General features: G+C 58.8%; 2 protein-coding genes across 11 annotated transcripts in view; one reads left to right on the forward strand and one right to left on the reverse strand.

The window, feature by feature from the left end:
* The window catches only part of FARP2 (FERM, ARH/RhoGEF and pleckstrin domain protein 2), a 139,931-nt gene extending 135,804 nt beyond the window's left edge, over positions 1 to 4,127 (forward strand). For 4 of the 5 annotated variants that reach the window (XM_004033463.4, XM_063695435.1, XM_055380008.2 and 1 more), the window contains exons 23-27: positions 326 to 444; positions 782 to 945; positions 2,203 to 2,310; positions 2,563 to 2,714; positions 3,294 to 4,127. In XM_004033463.4, coding sequence (XP_004033511.2) covers positions 326 to 444; positions 782 to 945; positions 2,203 to 2,310; positions 2,563 to 2,714; positions 3,294 to 3,411 — 661 coding nt within the window. In that variant the 3' untranslated portion in view covers positions 3,412 to 4,127. Of the gene's footprint in view, positions 1 to 325; positions 445 to 781; positions 946 to 2,202; positions 2,311 to 2,562; positions 2,715 to 3,293 lie in introns of those variants that run through there. The other variant, XR_008677573.2, reaches the window with a different exon arrangement.
* Positions 4,128 to 4,304: 177 nt separating this feature from the next.
* On the reverse strand, positions 4,305 to 18,760 carry STK25 (serine/threonine kinase 25). 6 transcript variants are annotated; one of them, XM_063695437.1, is made up of 12 exons: positions 17,639 to 17,658; positions 17,203 to 17,332; positions 10,672 to 10,902; positions 9,934 to 9,990; positions 9,367 to 9,475; positions 8,452 to 8,609; positions 8,184 to 8,369; positions 7,834 to 7,979; positions 7,429 to 7,543; positions 6,909 to 6,980; positions 5,679 to 5,815; positions 4,305 to 4,983 (listed from the first exon to the last, which is right to left on the reverse strand). In XM_063695437.1, the coding sequence occupies exons 2-12, from the start codon at positions 17,230 to 17,232 to the stop codon at positions 4,944 to 4,946; spliced, it is 1,281 nt and encodes a 426-aa protein (XP_063551507.1). In that variant the 5' UTR covers positions 17,233 to 17,332; positions 17,639 to 17,658; the 3' UTR covers positions 4,305 to 4,943. The 6 variants fall into 6 exon arrangements, with proteins under 6 accessions (XP_063551507.1, XP_018877544.1, XP_030863056.1 ...); XM_019021999.3 differs by lacking the exons at positions 17,203 to 17,332; positions 17,639 to 17,658 and adding an exon at positions 18,410 to 18,760; XM_031007196.3 differs by lacking the exon at positions 17,203 to 17,332 and having other exon boundaries at positions 17,639 to 17,883.
* Between the last annotated feature and the right edge of the window lie 920 nt (positions 18,761 to 19,680).

Consider the following 19,680-nt stretch of genomic DNA (forward strand, 5'->3'; position numbering starts at 1 on the left):
GCCAATTCTTGCATTTCAGCATCACAGATGTAGAGAACATCGTTTCAGGAACAAATACCCCTGCAGACCCCCTGTTCTAGGACCGGGTCCCTGCCCTGGCCCCCACAACCCTGTCACAGCACCCTGGAGGTCAGGCTGATGCAGGTCCCTCCCAGCTCTCCTCCCTGCTGTTCTCGCTGGAGGGGACACGTTTCCCAGTCCTCTCACCAAGCAGGACAAAGCAGAATGTGAGAGAGCAGGTGCCCTGACGGCTCGCCCTCCCTTGAGGGCTGGGGCCCTACACAAGGGAGAGCAGAGCCACTGAGCCTTGCCCTTCTCCCCGCAGCACTCGGCTGGAGAAAGAGAAGTGGATGCTGGACCTGAACTCCGCAATCCAAGCAGCCAAGAGTGGCGGTGACACGACCCCCGCACTGCCAGGCGGCACTGTGTGCACTCATCCCCCCAGTGAGTGCTGGCCACAACCCCCCAGGAGACCTCCACTACACCTAAGGAGGCTTTTTTTGGAAACTGTTTTCCTTGGTCCCCATTGGCCCGCTAAGCTCCCACACAATCCCCTTCCACAAGGAATGTTCCAGGCTACGCCTCATGCCTGGGCGGGAAGAGGTGTCAATCAGCTGCTCTGGCAGAAGCACCTGTGGTTTTGCTCTCAGCCAGCAGCTGGCCTAGCACCAAGGGCTCCCCATTTCCCCAGGGCCACCCGAGAGGAACCCAAGCGGTGGAAGTATTTGGCAAGCAGAGGCCGCAGGGGGTTCCCCCTGAGACGCTGCTTACTTCTCCCCAGGATCCCCCAACGAGGTACCTCTGGAGCAGGAGTCAGAAGATGATGCTCGGGGTGTCCGCAGCTCCCTGGAGGGGCATGGCCAGCACCGGGCCAACACCACAATGCACGTGTGCTGGTACCGGAACACCAGCGTGTCCAGGGCAGACCACAGTGCAGCTGTCGAGGTACGACCGCATGAGCACCACCTCAGTGCATCTGAAATGTTCCCAGCTGTCTCTGCACTTGGCTGCTGAGGAGGGGACCTCAGGAGGGTACCAGCAGGCAGGCTTGGCCCCAGAGGACTGCCTCTTACTCTCCCCTTGGTAGAAGTTGGTATGGAAAGTGCCCCTCATCCAGTCAAACCCTCTTTGAAAAGGGTGTTTCAGGTCTGGTGTCTGATGAAGTCCAGCAGGCGGGGCGTGTCCTCAGGGCCTGGAGCTGGTGTGTAGTGGAGCTGAGAGAAGCCCTCCCAGACACATCCCCTGCAGCCCCCCATCCCAGCGCCTCCAAAACCCTTCACCTCGGGCTTGGAGCTCGAGGCTCTGCCCAGGCACCCTGCCATAGAAGGCTGTCAGCTCTATCTCACTGCATGGGCTCGGTCTGCCATTGTGGGTCACCAGGTTCCTCAGCCTAGTGCCCCCACACCCTTCCCCAAGCCTGCTGTCTTACTCCACCCAGAGCTCTTGTCTTTTTTGCTGTCTCCCCATAATTCACCCCAGCCACAATCTGCTGGGCAGGGGCTCAGGAGCTACCCCAGCACCCCCGTGAGGGGGCTGAGCCCGAGCCTCTCCCCTGATGACCCTGGGTAGGTCAGGGTGCAGCAGGTCCCTGACTTGGGCCCACCAGCTTATGGCCAGTCCAGGACACCTGAGATCTGAGCAGGGTCCTAGCCAGGCCCGCTCCACCATCTCAGAGTGCAACCCCTGAATACCACCCTGAAGGCGGGAGGCTCATGTGAGCCCCATGAGCCCAGCCACTCCAGCACCAAAGCCATGCCTAATCCTGGCAGAACAGATGCCACGTGCTTAGGGACAGGGCTGCAGTGGGGCATCTTGTGTGTGCCTTTACTTGCCTCTCCCCCACCCATCATTTTAAAGAACCTTCCAGACTTGGCTCAATGTACTGTCTCTTAAGGTATCTATCTTCTCTCTTCTGGCTGTTGGATGGGTTTGTGGATGGTTGGTTACTGAACACTGACTTTATTATGCACAGGGAAAGGGAACTCACTTTACTTGGTGCCTGGAATGTCACTCTAGGTTTTTAACATGCTTCTGTTGGACTTACTTAAGTACTGATAAAGCTGCTGTTCATAGCAGTCCAGAGGTAAAACCAAGGCCTCAGCTGGAGAAAGCATGCAGATGCTTAGTCTTGGGGAGCAAACCCACTCCCACAAGGGGTCCTGGGTGCTGGTTAATGCACCTGCACTTTTCCTTTATTGACAGAACCAGCTTTCAGGATATCTGCTAAGGAAGTTCAAAAACAGTCATGGCTGGCAGAAGCTCTGGGTCGTCTTTACCAACTTCTGTTTGTTCTTCTACAAAACTCATCAGGTACTGGAGTTTCACTGGAGCCCAATGCAGGTGATGCTAGCAGACACTTACCCTGCTCACCTGTGTCCCTTTTGTATTTTGGTTCTGCCCTCCCATGCTTTTGCCCACACACCCTGTGCTGTGTGAACAGGGAAACTGGCTCCCTTGGCCCGTGGGCATTTGTACGTGCCACCGTTGTGCAGGTAGCAGAGGAATGGGCATTCCCTGTGGCAACCCAGCCCCTGGAACCCGTGTCCCTATGCTGTCTTCCAGGATGACTACCCACTGGCCAGCCTCCCGCTGCTGGGCTATAGCGTGAGCATCCCCAGGGAGGCCGATGGCATACACAAAGACTATGTTTTCAAGCTCCAGTTCAAATCCCACGTCTACTTCTTCCGGGCTGAGAGCAAGTACACATTTGAAAGGTAATTTTGCAGGAGGCAGCCCTGGTCAGCTGCCGAGGCCTGACTGGGGTCCCAAGGAACATCGATGTCTCCTCAGCTCCCATTTCTACTCATGGTGGTGGAGGCAAGTTTTCTGGGCCCTGGAAAGGAAGGGCTGAGCAATGCTTCCAGCATTTCCAAAAAACAGCAATGCTTTTTTTTTTTTGGAGATGGCGTCTCCCTCTGTCACCCAGGCTGGAGTGCAGTGATACAATCTTGGCTCACTATAACCTGCACCTCCAGGGTTCAAGCGATTCTTCTGCCTCAGCCTCCTGAGTAACTGAGATTACAGGCATGCGCGCCACGCCGCCTGGCTAATTTTTGTATTTTTAGTAGAGACAGAGTTTCACCATGTTGGCCAGGCTGGTCTCGAACTCCTGACCTCAAGTGATCCATCTGCCTCAGCCTCCCAAAGTGCTGGGATTACAGGCATGAGCCACCACACCCGGCCCCAGGTTTTTAACCCTTCTTTGTCCTGCTTGTCCCGTATCCTGGGTTGTTCTTGGGACAGTGTCTGAGCACAAGATGGCTCACTGGTCTGATGGCCGCCCTCTCCTCCAGGTGGATGGAGGTGATCCAGGGGGCCAGCAGCTCAGCCGGGAGGGCCCCAAGCATCGTGCAGGATGACCCCCAACCCTCCTCAGGGCTGGAGGGGATGGTCAGGGGGAAGGAGGAATGACGCTCAACCTGCCCAGGTTTGGACACAACTACAAAGAACAGCAGGACACAGAGGTGACCTCTGTCCTGAGGCCTCTCAACAGATGGGAAGTGGCTTTGGTCTCACTGGATCCCCACTGGCACCAGCAGTGTGGGTGGGCCTCATGTAACATCTGGGAGGGGCTTCATCCCCCCACCCAGGACCTAGTGCGTGCCGGCAGCTATCTGGGGCCCTGGGAAAAATGTGCGGGTCTTGAGCGCAGAGCCGCTCAAGCCACAGCTCCCAGGCCCCTGGCTCAAAGACGCAGACAAGGCCTGAGCAGTGCTCTCGGCATCGGACCAAAGCCTGGGCACACCCTGCCTCTCTCCCCAGAGCAGGGTCCCTGCCGAGGACTGGCCTAGAGCAAGCACTGGAAAAGAGGCCCTGCCATACACCCTGCATACCCACTGCCAGGACCCTCTCAGACAAGCGTGGCACAGCCATGCTGACCTTCCATCTGGTGAACCAAGTGGCAGCCCCAGGGGCCTGCCCTGCAGGTCACAGCTAAACAAGTCTGGCAGAAGCCACGCTTGTTCCCCATGTACCTCTAGAGAAGCAGAAACCAAAGTCCCCCTGTGCCCTGGGAGGGTGGGGTCCTCTAATTTATTACTGCCCAGCATTCCTTCCAACGGGAAGTAGATGGGCGACTGCTTTGTTCACACACATTTGATTAAAAATAAATAAACAGCATCTCCCCACCTGCATTCTCCTCTGCCTGCTCTGTTCTTCCGGTGGGCCAAGCAGAACCCAGGAATCAGTCACAGGGAAGTTTCGAAGGGGGGCTGGGCTGCAGTCTCTGCGTGCTGTCATGAGGACTCGGGACCAGGGACGCTGCAGCCCCGCATGGCCCGGGCCCCACCACACACACCTGCATGTCTCCAAGTCAGGTCTTTATTGAAAGTGGCAGGGGCCTCTCAATGTTCTATGAAAACATATTAACCTCAGAATATTTCAGGAAACAAGTAATTCAATTTTCTTAAAAAACAAAACATTCTGGATGACACAAGTACTTATGAGCAGACACAGTACCTGATCCAACACCACAAGGCAAATCTATGGCCATCATGGGCCCCGGGAGGACAGTGGCCAGGACACTCCTCTGGGGGCTGCCCTGTTGCCTCTCCCCACCTCATGGGAGGAGGAGGCAGAGCTGCCCTGATAGTTGCTCTGCGCCTTGGTCTGAGCGGCCATAGGGCTGCATGAGTCTGCAGAAGACCCAGGCGTAGCTCATGAGGGCCACGCCGGCTGCTGGAGCCCCCGTGAGCAATACTGCTGGGCCAGGAGAGGGAGAAGGGCAGTGGGCATAGAGAACAGCGTCCCTGACGTACAGAACGGCACACTGCAGGGGTGGAAGGAGACGGTGACCTGGTGACCTGGCATGTGAGGCCCATGGGATCCGACGTGTCCCTGCAGGCACGACACAGCACAGGGCACCTTCCAAGTCAGCACAGTTCTTATGGAGCTCAGAACAAAAACAAACGACCTTCCGTCCCCTATCTGAGCAGCAGCGCGCTTCAGCGGGTGGATGTCAGGTGGTTTCTGTTGTGTGAAAACCTGCAGAGAGAAGAGCCCGCTGCTGCGTGCGTGCACCTCTGTGCCCAGGCTCCTGACAGCCTCTTGGGTGTGCAGTCTGCGGTGGCAGCCCTGACAAGCCACCGCACCACATGGGTCTGAAGGTGTCCCCAGTGCACAGGGTCTCAGGAGCAGCAATGACTGGCCCAGACCCCACCCCCAGAGCTGCTGCCCAGGGGCGCCGGGAAGGGGTCCCTGTGTGTGGACCAGGACTTGGTGCATCTGCCAGCAGCATGGCGGTTGGACCCTAAGTCCGTTGGGCGGTGGAGGGCCCAGCATCTGTCCTGCCCTGTCTCTTTGCTAAGGACTCGAGTCAGCACAGGGGCAGCTCTGACGTTTTGCCACCAGCGTGTCAGAGTAGCTCCCGGGAGCCACCAGGTGGAGGGCAGAGGCCAGCTGAGGACAGCCATGTGGCCACTGAGGCCAGGACCCTGAGACACTGCCTCAGACACTTAGACTGGAAAGGCCCTGCCCACTCTCTCCAACCCCAAAGTCTCCATGGCCCTGTGAGCTGGGTCCAAACAAGGAAGAGGATGCCATGCTGCCCCTTCCCAGAGTGAAGCGAGCCCATGTAGTGCCAAATGCAGACACACCCACGAGTGAGCACTGGACCTCACCCCACGTCCAGCTTCTTGGTGGGTGTGCTCTCCCCGACCCTATGGCACGGCCGCCCTCACCTCTGCACTCGCTCCACCAGGTGCACCATCAGCTTGTCTGAGATGCCGGGGCAGGACTCCTCGGCCAGGCTGAAGGCGTTCTCCAGCTCCTCCAGCGCACCCACGCTCCCGCCGCTCTGCTTGTGCTTCTCTTTGAGCTGTGAAAAGACCACCACGCCTGACCCTGGACCCCAGGACAGGCCTTCAGGGAGCCTGCTCCTTTGCTCGGCCACAGTCATGCTGGAGGCCTTCAGGGCCTTCGCCTAGGACCCACACCTGGGAGCCCTTCAGCAAGCCGGGAAGTGAGTTGGCCCGAGGAAGCTGCTGCCCCTGCCCTGCCAATGGGGACCCTAGTGGTCCTTCCCCACAGCACCTACCCTCCCCCTACACTCCAGGGAATCTCGGACCTCGGTTCTCAGGAGGGGACCAGATGGCTTCCTCCCAGCTGAGGGTCACGGAAGCCACTGAATGGCTCTAATCAGACCCAAAAACACGAAGCCCAGAAACTCCCAAAGCACACTGCGCGACCAGGCCCAGATCTGACCTCCATCAGGACACCAGCATCTGAGCCTCCTGTCACCGGGTGTCACCCACCCTCGGGGGGCTGTGGCTGGATCAGCAGGCTGCCCAGGACCTGGGCCTGAGTGGCTGCTTCCCGCTGGGGCCTGCACATGGGCTGGGGCCAATGTCCCTCGACCGTGCTCCTCCCTTTGCCGTCCTCAGGCAGGCCCTGCCGTCACCACCTCTCACCCACATCCTCCATCCTCCCTCCCCAGGCTCCAGGTGGGGCTCCTGGAGGGCACACCTGGGCCCAAGCCCACTGGCCACGCCCTGGGCACAGAGATCCTGGCTGTATCACATTTCTGAGGACGGTGCTGACTGCCCATCAGCAGGTGACGTTGATGCAGGGTCACGTGACTAACCAGGGTGGCACCTGCCCGGGGATGGACCCCGACTAAACCTTCTCTGCTTTCTCTATAGAAGGATCATCTGTGTTTGCATCTGAAGAAAAAAAAGTCACCCTAGGAACCCAGAGAACCTTGGCAGGTCTGGGAGTACAAAAGGAGGCATTGTAGCAGATTCTGCTCCTTCCACTCAGAAAACCCAGCCCATAATCAGCTGCAGGAAAGCTAGAAGCTGAAACCGCCCCACAGTGCTGTGAGGGAGACATCTCCGTGCAACAGTGTCACAGCCTTGTCCTTGACGGGACTCCAGGCCCAGCCCCAGCCCCAGCCCCAGCCCCATCCTCACCTCTCCGAAGACGGGCCGGACCAGCGTGGACAGGCACTGGGACCTCGGCTGCCTCTTGATGGGCTCTGCAGGCTGCAAAGGAGTGGAGGCCCAGGGTGAGCAGGGCAGTGCAGGCGACAGGCAGGGCACTCCCATCCCTGCCCAGGCTCTAGCCTTGAAGAGACAGAGGCTGGGAGCAGCCTGTCGGGGCACATGTCCAGGGCCGGCCCCAAAACCATCAAGCCACCCAGATGGCCTGACTCTCAGGGCGACTCCCACCCTCTCCTGACTCTGAGGGCCTGTGACTCCCACCCTCTCCTCACAAATTTGGCTCCGAACAGGCCCTCATCTTCCCGGCACATGCTGGGGCTCGGGGTCTCCACACCAGGCCTAGTGCCACAGTGGGCTTCAGACCACCCCTGCCTTTCCCAAGCTCCTTGTCCAAGCTCCAGACACTGAGTGGACAAAGCTGGGTCCCGCATCCAGCCCATCCCACGGCCCCAGGGGTGCACAGAGGGCAAAGGCCAGGCCAGGAACAGACCTTCTGTGAACTGTGCAGGGCCGTCCCCTTGTGAAGCTTGCTGTGTGGACTCGGCCGGATGGTAGGGGGGAACGTCCAGATGGGGCCCTGCTCCCCGTCCTCTGCCTCGCCATCACTGAAGAGGATGAGGAGTTGCCAAGGCCAGTGGGGAGAGGGCCAGGAGGCATGAGGGCCTCAGGGCACACCTCACGGCCAAGGGAAACCCGAGGTACCAGACGGGGCTCTGCCAGGCCACGGGGTCCAGCTGATGCCTCAGCAGGCCCTGTCCTGCAGCCTTGAGGGGGTCCCTGCCCAACACTCTTATCTGGTCACCCTCACCTCCAGGTCCCACGCCCCTGCTTCTGGAGTGGGGACCACCCACGTCACAGCACCTAGGGTCACCATGAGGATAAACCAGGTCCCTACATGTCAGAGTCCTCAGAGCTGGACTCCTCGCCATGCCCCTCTGACTTCCAGCGCTTATAGCGGTCGATGAGCTCCGTGAGGAAGGAGGTCTTCTTGGTGTAGCGTGTGATGAACTTGTGCTTCAGGAGCTCCTTGGCCGTGGGCCGCTGCAGGGGGTCAGGGGAACACTAGTCACTGGGCCCAGCCAAGCTCTGCCTAAGGGAAGCAAACGTGAGGCAGCCTGGACCGGGGCAGGTCCTCACAGCTACAAGGCTGGTGGGCCTGGGCCTCCGGGCTGTGCCGCCCACCCCAAGCGAATGCCCTCCCTCCACATCCTGTCTCGAAGGGACCGGGCCAGAGGCGGGCCTTACGAATCGGGGATCTTTGTTGAGGCAGGCCTCCACGAACTCCTTGAAGGGCTTGCTGTGCTGGCCCTCCAGTGTGGGTGGGCTGTTCTTGGGAATCAGGAACAGGACGCGCATGGGGTGGAGGTCAGAGTTTGGAGGCTCCCCCTTGGCCAGCTCAATGGCTGTGATCCCCAGGGACCAGATGTCAGCCTGGACAGAACACAAGGACTGTCGCTGCCCTGAGCACCCGAGCCAGGCATGGTGCCCGCACCCGCCCGCCCGCCGCACCCACCTTGAAGTCGTAGGCCGACTGCTTGATGACCTCAGGCGCCATCCAGAAGGGGGTGCCCACGAATGTGTTCCTCTTAATCTGCGTGTCTGTGAGCTGCCCTGCTACCCCAAAGTCCGCCAGCTTCACGTCCCCCTGCTCCGAGAGTAGCACGTTGGCAGCTGCTTGACACAGGACAGGCAGGCGTCATCCCAGGCTCCACGTGGCTCCACCCCGGGCCCCCTGAGAAGGGCCAGGGTACCATCCACCTGGCCTCCTAGGGCACAGCAGGGCTGTCCTCAGGACCTCAGCCCTCCTTGCCACTCTCAAACCCAGGGCCACCTAGGGCCACAGGCGCACTGCCAGCAGGAGCCCAGGGGCTCCACTCCGAGCTCCAGGGCTCTTCCTGCATTTGGCTTTTACAACAAATCCCAACGACAAGCGACTTCACCCACTGGGGGCTCCCGCAGAGGTGACCCTGACCAAGGGTGTGGCCAACACGGGCCTGCCAGGAAGCCCCCTGCTCCACCAGAATCGTCCCCTACATGACAGAGATGGCTCGTTGCCAGTGGCAAGTCCCTCCCCATGGGCTGGCCCAGCCTCCCGTCTGCTCTCAGCAGGGCCAGACCACACGCTAGGGCTACTCAATTCTACACCTGCTGCTGTGCCGTGCGCCACAGGGAACCAACAACTCCAGCCAAGTGTGGCCCTTTCCTACACTCAGTCCACAGCTGGTTTCCTCAGCGTACAAGGAAACCGTTACAAGTAGTATCTTCCGGAAATGGAGCGAGACAGGACTGCTCAGTTTCAGGGTGGCGACAAGGTTCTCTATACTCCAGACCCTGGGCACCACTAGCCACTTGCCCCTCACAGGCCCCGGCCTCTCTAAGGTCAGTGGGCTCAGGACGTTACAAGAGCCACATCCACCCCCAGCAGGACCTTTGATGTCTCGGTGGATCTTGCGTTCGGAGTGCAGATAATCCAGGCCCTTCAGAATCTCCCGCAGGATCGTGGCAATGTACGTCTCCTCCAGGGGACCTGGTTTAAGCTGGAGAGGGAGGTGGGACAGCAGGGCCTCAGCTCCTGTCCCAGGCCCAATGCCTGAGTTCTCTGCCTCTCTGACAGGGAAGGGCTGTCCCTGCAGATAGCTGGGGGCGTCGTGTTCCTTTACTTCTCAAACAGAACTAAGTTTCAGATGGGAGTGGGGTGGTGGAGGTTCTTTCTAAAGCATATAAACCAGCCTCACCTTACTGTCATGTAACAGAAAAATAGGCTCCCAGCCATTTCCCAGCAGGCCTGCCCCCGCCCACTCCCACAGGCCAGGACCCCTTTCAGCACCAACTGGGCAGACGTGCAGATGGCAGTTCATTTTTGCTTTAGACGATTCCTAATTAACACCTAACGTGCCATGACACCAAACGAGAGGTGGCCCCTGGAGCCCATGAGTCTGAGGGGCAGGGGACTCAGACACTGCATGACCCCCCACTGCCATGGCCTATGCCTCACCAAGTCCAGTGCTGAGCCGCCGCCCAGGTACTCCATGATGATCCATAGCTTGGTGCTCTGGGACCGGAGACAAACCCATCAGCATTTGGCAGCAAGAGGAAGGGCATGCTCCAGGGTGGGAGTCACAGGCCGGAGTCAGCCAGGGCCCAGGCCGCACCGGTCCCATCCCTGCCAAGAACCCTGAACAGGAAAGGGCTCTCTCGGCCTTGCCCATCTTCCCCTCCTGCCACACTACTGCTACAGATGCTCAGAGGACAGGTTGAGTACACACAGCAGTGGCTGACTCCACTTCACCAAGACCCCATCAAAAACCAGGCTGCTGATCCAGTCCTACAGGGCTGGGAAGAGGGCATGGCTGGCAAGCACGTGACCCGACACACCCATCACCCGCCTGGGCAGGATGGCCACAGCGTTCCCTACACCCCAGACACTGGCACCACCAGCCACCTGCTCCTCACAGGCCCACTCACCACTGCCAGCAGGGGCCCCCCCAGAGTGCTCCTAGCAGCGCGCTCACTGCATTACCACAGGCAGGCAAGTGGGTCCCAATGGCCATTTAGAGCCAACTGACCCTCGTGGACCCTGCTCACACCCTGCCTGCCCAGGGCAATTTCCCGGAGGGCATGCACTGAACCGTCAAGACCGCCCTGCACCCTCTGGCATGTCACTCAGTCCCTCTGACGTGGAAGAGAGCCGGGCACAGCACCAGCAGGGTCCCCGCCTCCCCACAACAGGCACCTTTAGGTAGGAGCCAAAGTAGCGGGTGATGTAGGGGCTGTCGCACTGGCTGAGGACGGTGATCTCCTGCTGGATGTCCTCGATCTCATCCTCGGCCTCCTCCAGGTCGATGATCTTGATGGCCACCACCTCCTTCGTGTGGTTATCGATGCCCTTGTAGACCTCCCCAAACGAGCCCTTGCCAATGCGGTCGAGCTTGGTGAAGAGCTCCTCAGGGTCCACTCGAGAGTGCTGTGGGGCCAGGGCGGGGACAGAGGGCAGACAGCGCCGGTCACGAGAGGCGGGGGACAGGCAGAGGCCGCCCTGCTGGGGAGGAAGGGACCTGTAGGGAAGGGGGAGTCCGAGGGAGCGCACCTCAATTCTTCTCTGGTTTCTTCCTTTCTCCCTTTTTGTTCAAAAACTAAACTTGGCCAGGCGCGGTGGCTCACGCCTGTAATTCTAGCACTTTGGGAGGCCGAGGCAGGTGGATCACTTGAGGTCAGGAGTTCGAGACCAGCCTGGCCAGCATGGTGAAACCCCATCTCTAATACAAAAAAATTATCTGGGCGTGGCGGCTCATGCCTGTAATCCCAGCTACTCAGGAGGCTGAGGCAGGAGAATTGCTTGAACCCGGGAGGCGGAGGTTGCAGTGAGCCAAGACCGCACCATTGCACTCCAACCTGGGCAACAAGAATCAAACTCCATTAAAAAAACAAACAAACAAACAAACAACAACAACAACAAAACCTAAACTGAACTTTCCATGCAAGGGAAAAAGTCCCCAGAAAGTATAAAGAGGCCAGGCCAACTCGATGAACCCTGCTGGAAACAGGAGCTTTAGGTGATGACACGGCATGAAGGTTGCCTCATCTAACCCGAACAACATGCCAGCCCAGTGACAGATGTTAATAGGTGAATAGCCCCTGGGGGTGAGGGGGGATTTGGGAGCTCTTACTTAATTTGCTATAAATCTGAAATTACTAAAAAATAAACTCATCAGGCCAGGCTTGGTGGTGCACACCTGAAATCCCAGCACTCTGGGAGGCCAAGGCGGGTTGATCACCTGAAGTCAGGAGTTCGCAACCAGCCTGACTAACATGGTAAAACCCCATCTCTACTGAATACAAAAAAAATTAGCCGGGCGAGGTTGCGCATGCCTGTGATCCGAGCTACTTGAGAGTCCAAGACAGAAGAATCACTTGAATCAGGGAAGCGGAGGTTGCGGTGAGCCGAGATCGCACCATCGCACTCCAGCCTGGGCAACAAGAGCGAAACTATGTCTCAAAAAAAATAAAAAATTAAAAAAAAAAACCTCATCAAAAACAAAAAGCCTCAGTATGTGTTAACCAAGTTCTCCTTCACTCCTGAAAGTCACGTATTTAGAAAGGGCTTCCCTCACCCCTACATAAGTCCTCCTGACAGCTACACCAGCGCGGAGTTAGAAACTTGATGCTTTCTTGATGCAGAAAGCTGCCTCACACAGTCCTCAGATTTAAAGAAGCAGTGCCTAAAAGTTTCTGAGCCACTGGTGTGGAAGGTGCCTGGTCTTTGGCCCAGGCCCAGAGTCCAGGGGAAGCCAGCAGAGGTGTGTCCTCAAGGCTCAACCCTTTTTTAAACGTTTTTGAGATGGCTTCTCGCTCTGTTACCCAGGCTGGAGTGTAGTGGCGCAATCTTGGCTCACTGCAACCTCTGCCTCCTGGGTTCAAGCGATTCTTCTGCCTCAGCCTCCCAAGTAGCTGGAATTACAGGCATGCACCACCACCCCCAGTTAATTTTTTGTATTTTTAGTAGAGATAAGGTTTCACCATGTTGGCCAGGCTGGTCTCGAACTCCTGACTTCAGGTGATCTGCCCACCTCAGCCTCCCAAAGTGCTGGGATTACAGGCGTGAGCCACCACGCACGGCCCCTCCCCTAACAACATCAAGGGTCTTGATGCCAATTTAGTGTGGCAGAGCATAAAAAGGCAAAACGGGCCGGGCGCGGTGGCTCACGCCTGTAATCCCAACACTTTGGGAGGCCGAGGCGGGCAGATCACGAGGTCAGGAGATCAAGACCACCCTGGCTAACACGGTGAAACCCTGTCTCTACTAAAAAACACAAAAAATTAGCCGGGTGTGGTGGTGGGCGCCTGCAGTCCCAGCTACTCGGGAGGCTGAGGCAGGATAACGTCATGAACCCAGGAGGCAGAGATCATGCCACTGCACTCCAGCCTGGGCGACAGAGCAAGACTCCGTCTCAAAAAAAAAAAAAAGGCAAAATGACTAATTATGCCACAAAAACACTGAAGACAGGACGGGTCCTTGGGTGGGGGTGCCCTCCATGTTCCTGGGCCTGGGGAGACTGTGCCAAGAAGGATGGGGTACACCACACACAGCCCTCACGCTCACCCCCTGGACACCTGTGTGCTGGGTCCACCCCAGGCCTAAGCCCAGCGGAGGAGCTGGCTGAAGCCAACTGGACATTGCACCAGCCTGAGGCGACATTTCCGTGTGAAACTGCCAATTAGCTGACCTCCCAGGGTTCCTAACCAGGAGGGTGGAAGGGGCGGCACACAGGCCCCCACCTTGAAACATGCTGCTGCACATCCCTTTTTGAGCGCCAGACCCCGAGGTGACAGGAACTCTGGGGAAGGAAAGGCAGTTAGGGGAGGGCCAGAGGCCACCCAACCTTTCCCTGCAAGGCTGGCTTGTCAAGGCCTGGGGGTGTGCAGGTGGCCTCCATGCAGCAGCTAGAGCAGGCCAGCTGCAGTGTACACACAGACCCTTGCTTAGCCCAAAGGTCTAGCCAGTTGAGACAGTTGGTCGAGTCAAAAGTGACCTTTCTCATTCTCCCATCAGGACAGCAGCCCAGTCCTAAAGCCAGTACCCATGGAGGAAACAGCAGGGGGTGCCTTGAGCCCACCTGCTACCAGGAGTCCCCAAAGCCAAGGTCAAGAAACTCGGCAGGACAGAGAGAGCTGAGTACTGCCTGGGGTCATTCCGGTCAAGGTGAGCTGTGTCTGCCCCCAGCCCCACCACTGCTGCTGACCATGTGTTCTAAAGAGAAGCCAGGAAAAATTCAAAGCTGACAAGTCACAGGTGCTCAGCTGTCTCCAGGTTGAGGGTGGGTGGCACGGATGAGGTCACAACCAGCCCCTATCTGAAAGGAAAGTCAGTCAACCCAGAACATGCAATCTTTTTTGAGATGGGGGTCTCGCTGTGTGCCCAGGCTGGTCTCCTCAGCCTCCTGAGTAGCTGGGACCACAAGTGCATGTCAAAGCATAAGCTCATCAGCCCACTGGCTGTCATAGGTAAGCAGTCGGTGTTAAAATATCACCCTCCTGCCATAGACAGCATCATCTCCGTTTCCTCCTCCCTGTTTGCTCCATTTCTGGTGGAGGACCACCCGTTCCTAGCCCAGTCCTGGATGCCAGGTGCAGGACAAGGTTAAGAAGCAGCCCCTCTTCTTTTTCTTTTTTTTTGAGATAGAGTCTCACTCTGTTGCCCAGGCTGGAGTGCAGTGGCGTGATCTTGGCTCACTGCAACCTCCGCCTCCCAGGTTCAAGCGATTCTTCCACCTCAGCCTCCCGAGTAGCTGGACTTACAGGCACCCGCCATCATGCCCCGTTAATTTTTTTTTTTTCTGAATTTTTGTAGAGACAGGGGTTCACCATGTTGGCCAGGCTAGTCTCGAACTCCTGACCTCAGGTGATCTGCAGAAGTAGCCCCTCTTCTGCCTGCTCCTCCTCCAGCAGGCCCAACGCCACCTTGTCAAATCCTCCCTGTTTGCTCAGCCCATCAACGCTTACTCAGGGCCCTGGGAGGCTGTTCCACTGAGCCGTTAGCCTGTAGGCCTGGCCTCAGCCTCAACCCAACCCTGCCCAAGCACCCGGAAAGACCCCAAGGGAGTCCTCCTGGGGATTCCAGAAGTCTGGTTGGTGCCCTGAGCTTGTGTCCTCCCATCTACTCCTGTCTAAGGTGGCCTGAGAGAGGGCCTGGAGAAAGCAGGGCCATGGCCTGGCAGCATTACCCAGCACCACCAGCCCTCCGACTCCCAGAGATCCCTTTCCCACTCTTCTGGCCTCTCTGGATGACGCGTCCTCCCGCCCTGCTCTACTCCCTGCTCCCTGAGGCCATGCTGCTCTCCACACAGGGCCTGGAGCTGAATCTGCTCCATCACAGCAGCCCCGGAAGGGAAACCCCTGGGTGGGCACTCAGACCTCTACTGCTTCACAGCAGGGGAGCACAGCGGACCCCTAAGCCAGAGCCAGGGCTCATCAGCCCAAGCAGAAACTGTGTGACAGGAACCCTCTTGGCTGTGATCCTGGCCCTACAATGACATCGCAGGCCAAGCCAAGGCAAGCCATCCCCACCCCCACCTGGAGAAGAAAGGGTAAGTGGGCCCCTGGCCTGGAGGCTGCGAATCCTCTTTTGGATGTAGCAGCAGCTGTGGCCTGGATGATCACTCGGGCCACTCAGCTGACTCGGGCGGTGGACACCTGTTCTCCACATTAGCCCTGGGGCTGCCAGGTCTGGGGCCTCCACTTGCCAATGTGTCTGCTGTCAGTGTTGCCCCACAAAACAAGGGGAATGACCCAGCACACATAGCTGAGTGGTGATACAGTGCTCTGGCACCCCACAGCCATTCGGGCCCTCCAGGGCCAGGCAGGAACTGGCCAGGTAGAGGGGAGAAGTCTAGGGCAGGAGCACAGGCTATGGGGGGAATGCGCCCCACTCTCCCACAAAGGGGCTGCCCCACAGGTCCACAGGACACCATGGCAACCATCTCAGGAGAAAACCACAGCCCCTCAGGTTTTCTGCCACTATATGAAGTCAAGTCTGTCATCATCCAGGCTGGGACAAAGGGATCCCTAAAAGGACAAAAGGAGCTTCCTACCTTTGGAATCCCTTCTCCAACATGCCCGCACTCCCTTCCCTGGGTCTGATCGCACCAAGAACCAACAGCACACAGTTACGGGGCACCTTGGAGCTCCAATTTCTCATCCTGTGACCCAAAGGAGTTATTTCTGCAGTTCTTAAAAATAAACTGGTGGCTGAGCGCAGTGGCTCATGCCTGTAATCCCAGCATGTTGGGAGGCCAGGGCAAGCAGATCACCTGAGGTCAGGAGTTTGAGACCAGCCTGACCAACATGGTGAAACTCCGTCTCTACTAAAAATACAAAATTAGCTGGGCATGGTGGCGCATGCCTGTAATCCAAGCTACTTGGGAGGCCGAGACAGGAGAATCGCTTGTACTTGGGAGACAGAGGGTGCAGTGAGCCGAGATTGCACCATTGCACTCCAGCCTGGGCAACAAAAGCGAAACTCCGTCTCAAAAAAATAAAAATAAAATAAAATAAACTGGTGGCAGATTTTTCTCCCAGCACCTTAGTCATGTAAGTTACCAGATACAGAATGCCAAAAGCAAACCAAAAATCTGTTAGCTTAATTCAGTATCAGTCAGCAAGCCCCAGTCCCATCTGTGACCACGCAGGTCCAGGTTGCCTGGCCCAACAGCTGCACATGGTGTTCCGGGTCTCTAGGCTGGTCCGGTTTCCTCCAAAGCAGCCCTGACTCCAGTTCCTGCCCCTATGCGAACAGACGCCCTTCCTGTTCCACTGCACGCCCAACTCTCCATTCAGCACATAGGAGTGAACAAGGAGGGCCACACATTTTAGCGGCGATTCCAACACCTTAGGTAGAGCCAAGGCATCAAGGAGAGCAAAACCGAACAGCTAAGATGTAAGAAAACCCAGCGGCCAGAGTCAAAAAAGTGGGGAGCGGTAGAGAATGCAAGTCCCCAGGCCCCAGGTTGGCTGTCCCCACCCTCCTTCCCCGGCAAGCCCTTTGGCACCAGCAGCTGGTCCTCATTCCAGGCTAAGGGCTCGCTGTAGTGGTTCCCTCCGAGGCTGTCCCACCAGACGCTTACAGGTGGCTCCATAGTGGAAACGACTTCTTTAAAGAAGAAAGATGAGTCTCATGTTCGGGCAACCGCCCGTAGCAGGGGTTAAACGGTCCTGCACAGAGCAGCCTTTTCACCCTCCCCTGGGCCAAAGCACACACGTGTTCTCTGCTTTCCCTGCACACCGGCCACGCAGATCTGCTTCTCCACAATCTCAGCCCCTCAGCGCCCGTCAGGGTCTCCCCTACAGCCCCTGCCCAGCCCAACACGGCCAGAACGACCCGTGGCCCAGGCTGAGGCCGCAGTGTGGCCCCTGACCTTCCACTGCCTTCAGATGCTGATATGAGGTTCCCGCCCCGCGCTGGGGGCAGCGCCCTGTCCCTGCGCCGGTGTCTCTTCACGCACCTCCACCGCCCTCGCACAGGCGGAGCCACCAGGGACTCGGTTTCTAGAGGCCTGCGAGCTTCTGCCACGCAAAACGCCACAGGAACACGGCAGAGCCCCGGGGCCGCCCTGCGCCCACCTCAGGACGGCTCCGCTGCTCGCACGACGCGCGCTCCTTCCCTCACCCCACTGCCCGCTCCGGCGTGGCGCTCCCCTCTGAACCCCCAGGAGACTCTGGAGCCCCTCGGTGAGAGACCGCTAGTCCTCCTGACCTGCACCCTTCTCACCTGGTTGGCAAATCCCCGGAGGTGAGCCATGGCCGCGCCGCCTCAGACCCTCCGCCAGCAGCCCCAGGAGGCGTCTGGATCCCGCGGAGAGGCGCGGAGCCGGCTAGCTCGCCCCTGCGGCGTCAGTCCACTGCGAGGGACACCAGGGGCGCTCGGTGCCCAGTTCAGTCATCTGAGACCGAGCTCCGGGGCGGCGGGCTCCATGGAGGGGGGGGGCCCAGGAGACCCCCCAGGCCGCCGGGGCCCCGCCACGCCCGGGCCTAACGCCCAGGCTCCCGGGGGCTCGCCGCCCCTCCCGTCCCCGCCCCCACCTCTTCCAAGGCAGCTTCCTCCCGGTGCCCCCGCCCCGGTGTCCCCGCCACCGAGCCCCGCCCCGGGCCCCTCCCTCTGCCCCCTCCCCAATCGCCGCAAGCGCCCCGCCCGGCAGCGCGCCCACCTCCGCGGGGCTCCATCCCGGCCTCCCCCGGCCCGCTCTGCAGCGCCCGCGAAGGCTCCCACCCGCAGCCTCTGTTCGCCCGGGGACCCCGGGCCTCCCAGCCCGCGAAGCAACGGTGGTGGCGGCAGCGACCGGAGAAAGCCCGGAGGCGACGGCGAGGGCGGTGCTCGGCGTCGCGGCCCGCGCACGGCTCTCTGGGACCCCGAGTCCCACCGCCCACTCCGGGCCCGGAAGCCTGCTGGCGTTGGACTACAAGTCCCGGCAGGCCGCGCGAGAGGGGGCCGGGGCTCGCATGCGCGCCGCGAGGCTCTCTGGGACCCCTAGTCCTGCTCCCGAAAGGTTTGGACTGCGTCTCCCGGCAGGCCGCGCGCCTGGGCGGGCGGGGCACGTGGTCGTTGTCGCGTCGCGCCCTCCCTGCCTCGCCCTCGCGGGTCTTCTGCGTTTGCTGGCGCCTGCCGGGCGTCGTCTCCGACGTTACGGCGGCCGCGCAGCCCTCTCCCTTGGGCTCTGCCCTGCGCAGCCCTGGTTCGAGCGGGCCAGGCGCCCTCCCCGCCTCGCCACGAGGATCCACCGCGGCCGCCCAGGCTTCTAGCCTTGTCCTCACGGCACGGAGATAAGCCCGCGCTGGCCACATCGCGAAGCCCCTGTTCGCACTGAGACCCCGCCCGGGATCACGCGCACAGGCCAGGGCTCACCAGGCCTTGGAGAAGCTACCGGCACAGCCCATTCCTTGGGCGAGTTGCTTCGCCTCTCCTGCCTCAGTTTCCTTACCTGTAAAGGGGTGGTCATAGGACATCCTTGGTCACACCGTTGTGGGACCCACCTGGGCTAGAGCGCGGGACGCGCCCAGGCCAGTGACTGCTGCTGGAAGCAGTCATGGCACTCCCCAGGGTCCGGGAGGGACTTGCAGAGCCCAAGGCTACCTGGTGCGTCCCCGTGCCCCGTGGGCCGCCAGGTCATAGTGCCCCCTGTGTGCATTCCCCTAGTGCACCGCAGGGATCCCCACCTGTCCGGTGAGGAAGATTTGTCCCTCCTCCATACTGTGTCCACCCTTACAGGCCCTCACTCTCCATGATGGCTCAGCACAGGTGACTATCCTGACCTCCTCACATCCCTCCTTCTTCGAGAGGGTTCTGGCGTTTCTCTCTGCTCCCTGGTGCGTGTCTTCTCATGGTGCATTGCCGAGTCCTTTAAGAAGCTATGCTTCCCTGTCATGCGTCCAGGACAGCCCGTTGAACCCCTCCTGGGTCCCCATCTCTCATCACCCCTGCTTCTTTACATACTGACTTGGCTTTGTTTGTGCTTTGACTCCCCAGGAGAAAGTGGACTTCCTGCAAGCAGAGCTGTGCCCAGGACCATGCCAGCCCATGGCAGGCGCTCAGTAATGTTTGTTGAATGAATGTGTAAATGCATGAAGATAATATATGTATTTAATGCATGTAAATAGATGCCTGCTGCATCTCTGGCCTTCGTGTGGTCAGTAATCGCTGCACTTTTCCGAAGTGCCTAGAAGAGGCTGGGAGCAGTGGCTCACACCTGTAATCCCAGCACTTTGGGAGGCTGAGGCGGGCATATCACCTGAGGTTAGGAGTTCGGGGCCAGCCTAGCCAACATGGTGAAACTTCATCTCTACTAAAAATACAAAAATTAGCCAGGCATGGTAGTGCGTGCCTCTAGTCCCAGCTACTAGGGAGGCTGAGTCAGGAGAATCGCTTGAACCTGGGAGTTGGAGGTTGCTGTGAGTCAAGATCGTGCCACGGTACTCCAGCCTGGGAGACCGAGCAAGCCTCTGCCTCAAAAAAAAAAAAATTAATAAAAGTGCCTAGAAGAGTTTTTCAGCCTTTGTCTGTTTTTGGCCAATTGTTAATCCTTTGCTCCTGGCTGCTGTTTTGCTAAGCTGCCGTCTGGACTTGATCATCAACATGTTTTTTCCTGCATTGACCTTCCAGGCCCTTCATCCCGTTTCTCTTGTTTTCCATTTCTTTTTTGTTGTTGTATACTTCTGTTATTCTTCGGGGTTTTTGTTTGTTTGTGTGTTTGTT

Source organism: Gorilla gorilla, chromosome 11, assembly GCF_029281585.2.
Source record: "Gorilla gorilla gorilla isolate KB3781 chromosome 11, NHGRI_mGorGor1-v2.1_pri, whole genome shotgun sequence".
NCBI lineage: Eukaryota > Metazoa > Chordata > Mammalia > Primates > Hominidae > Gorilla > Gorilla gorilla.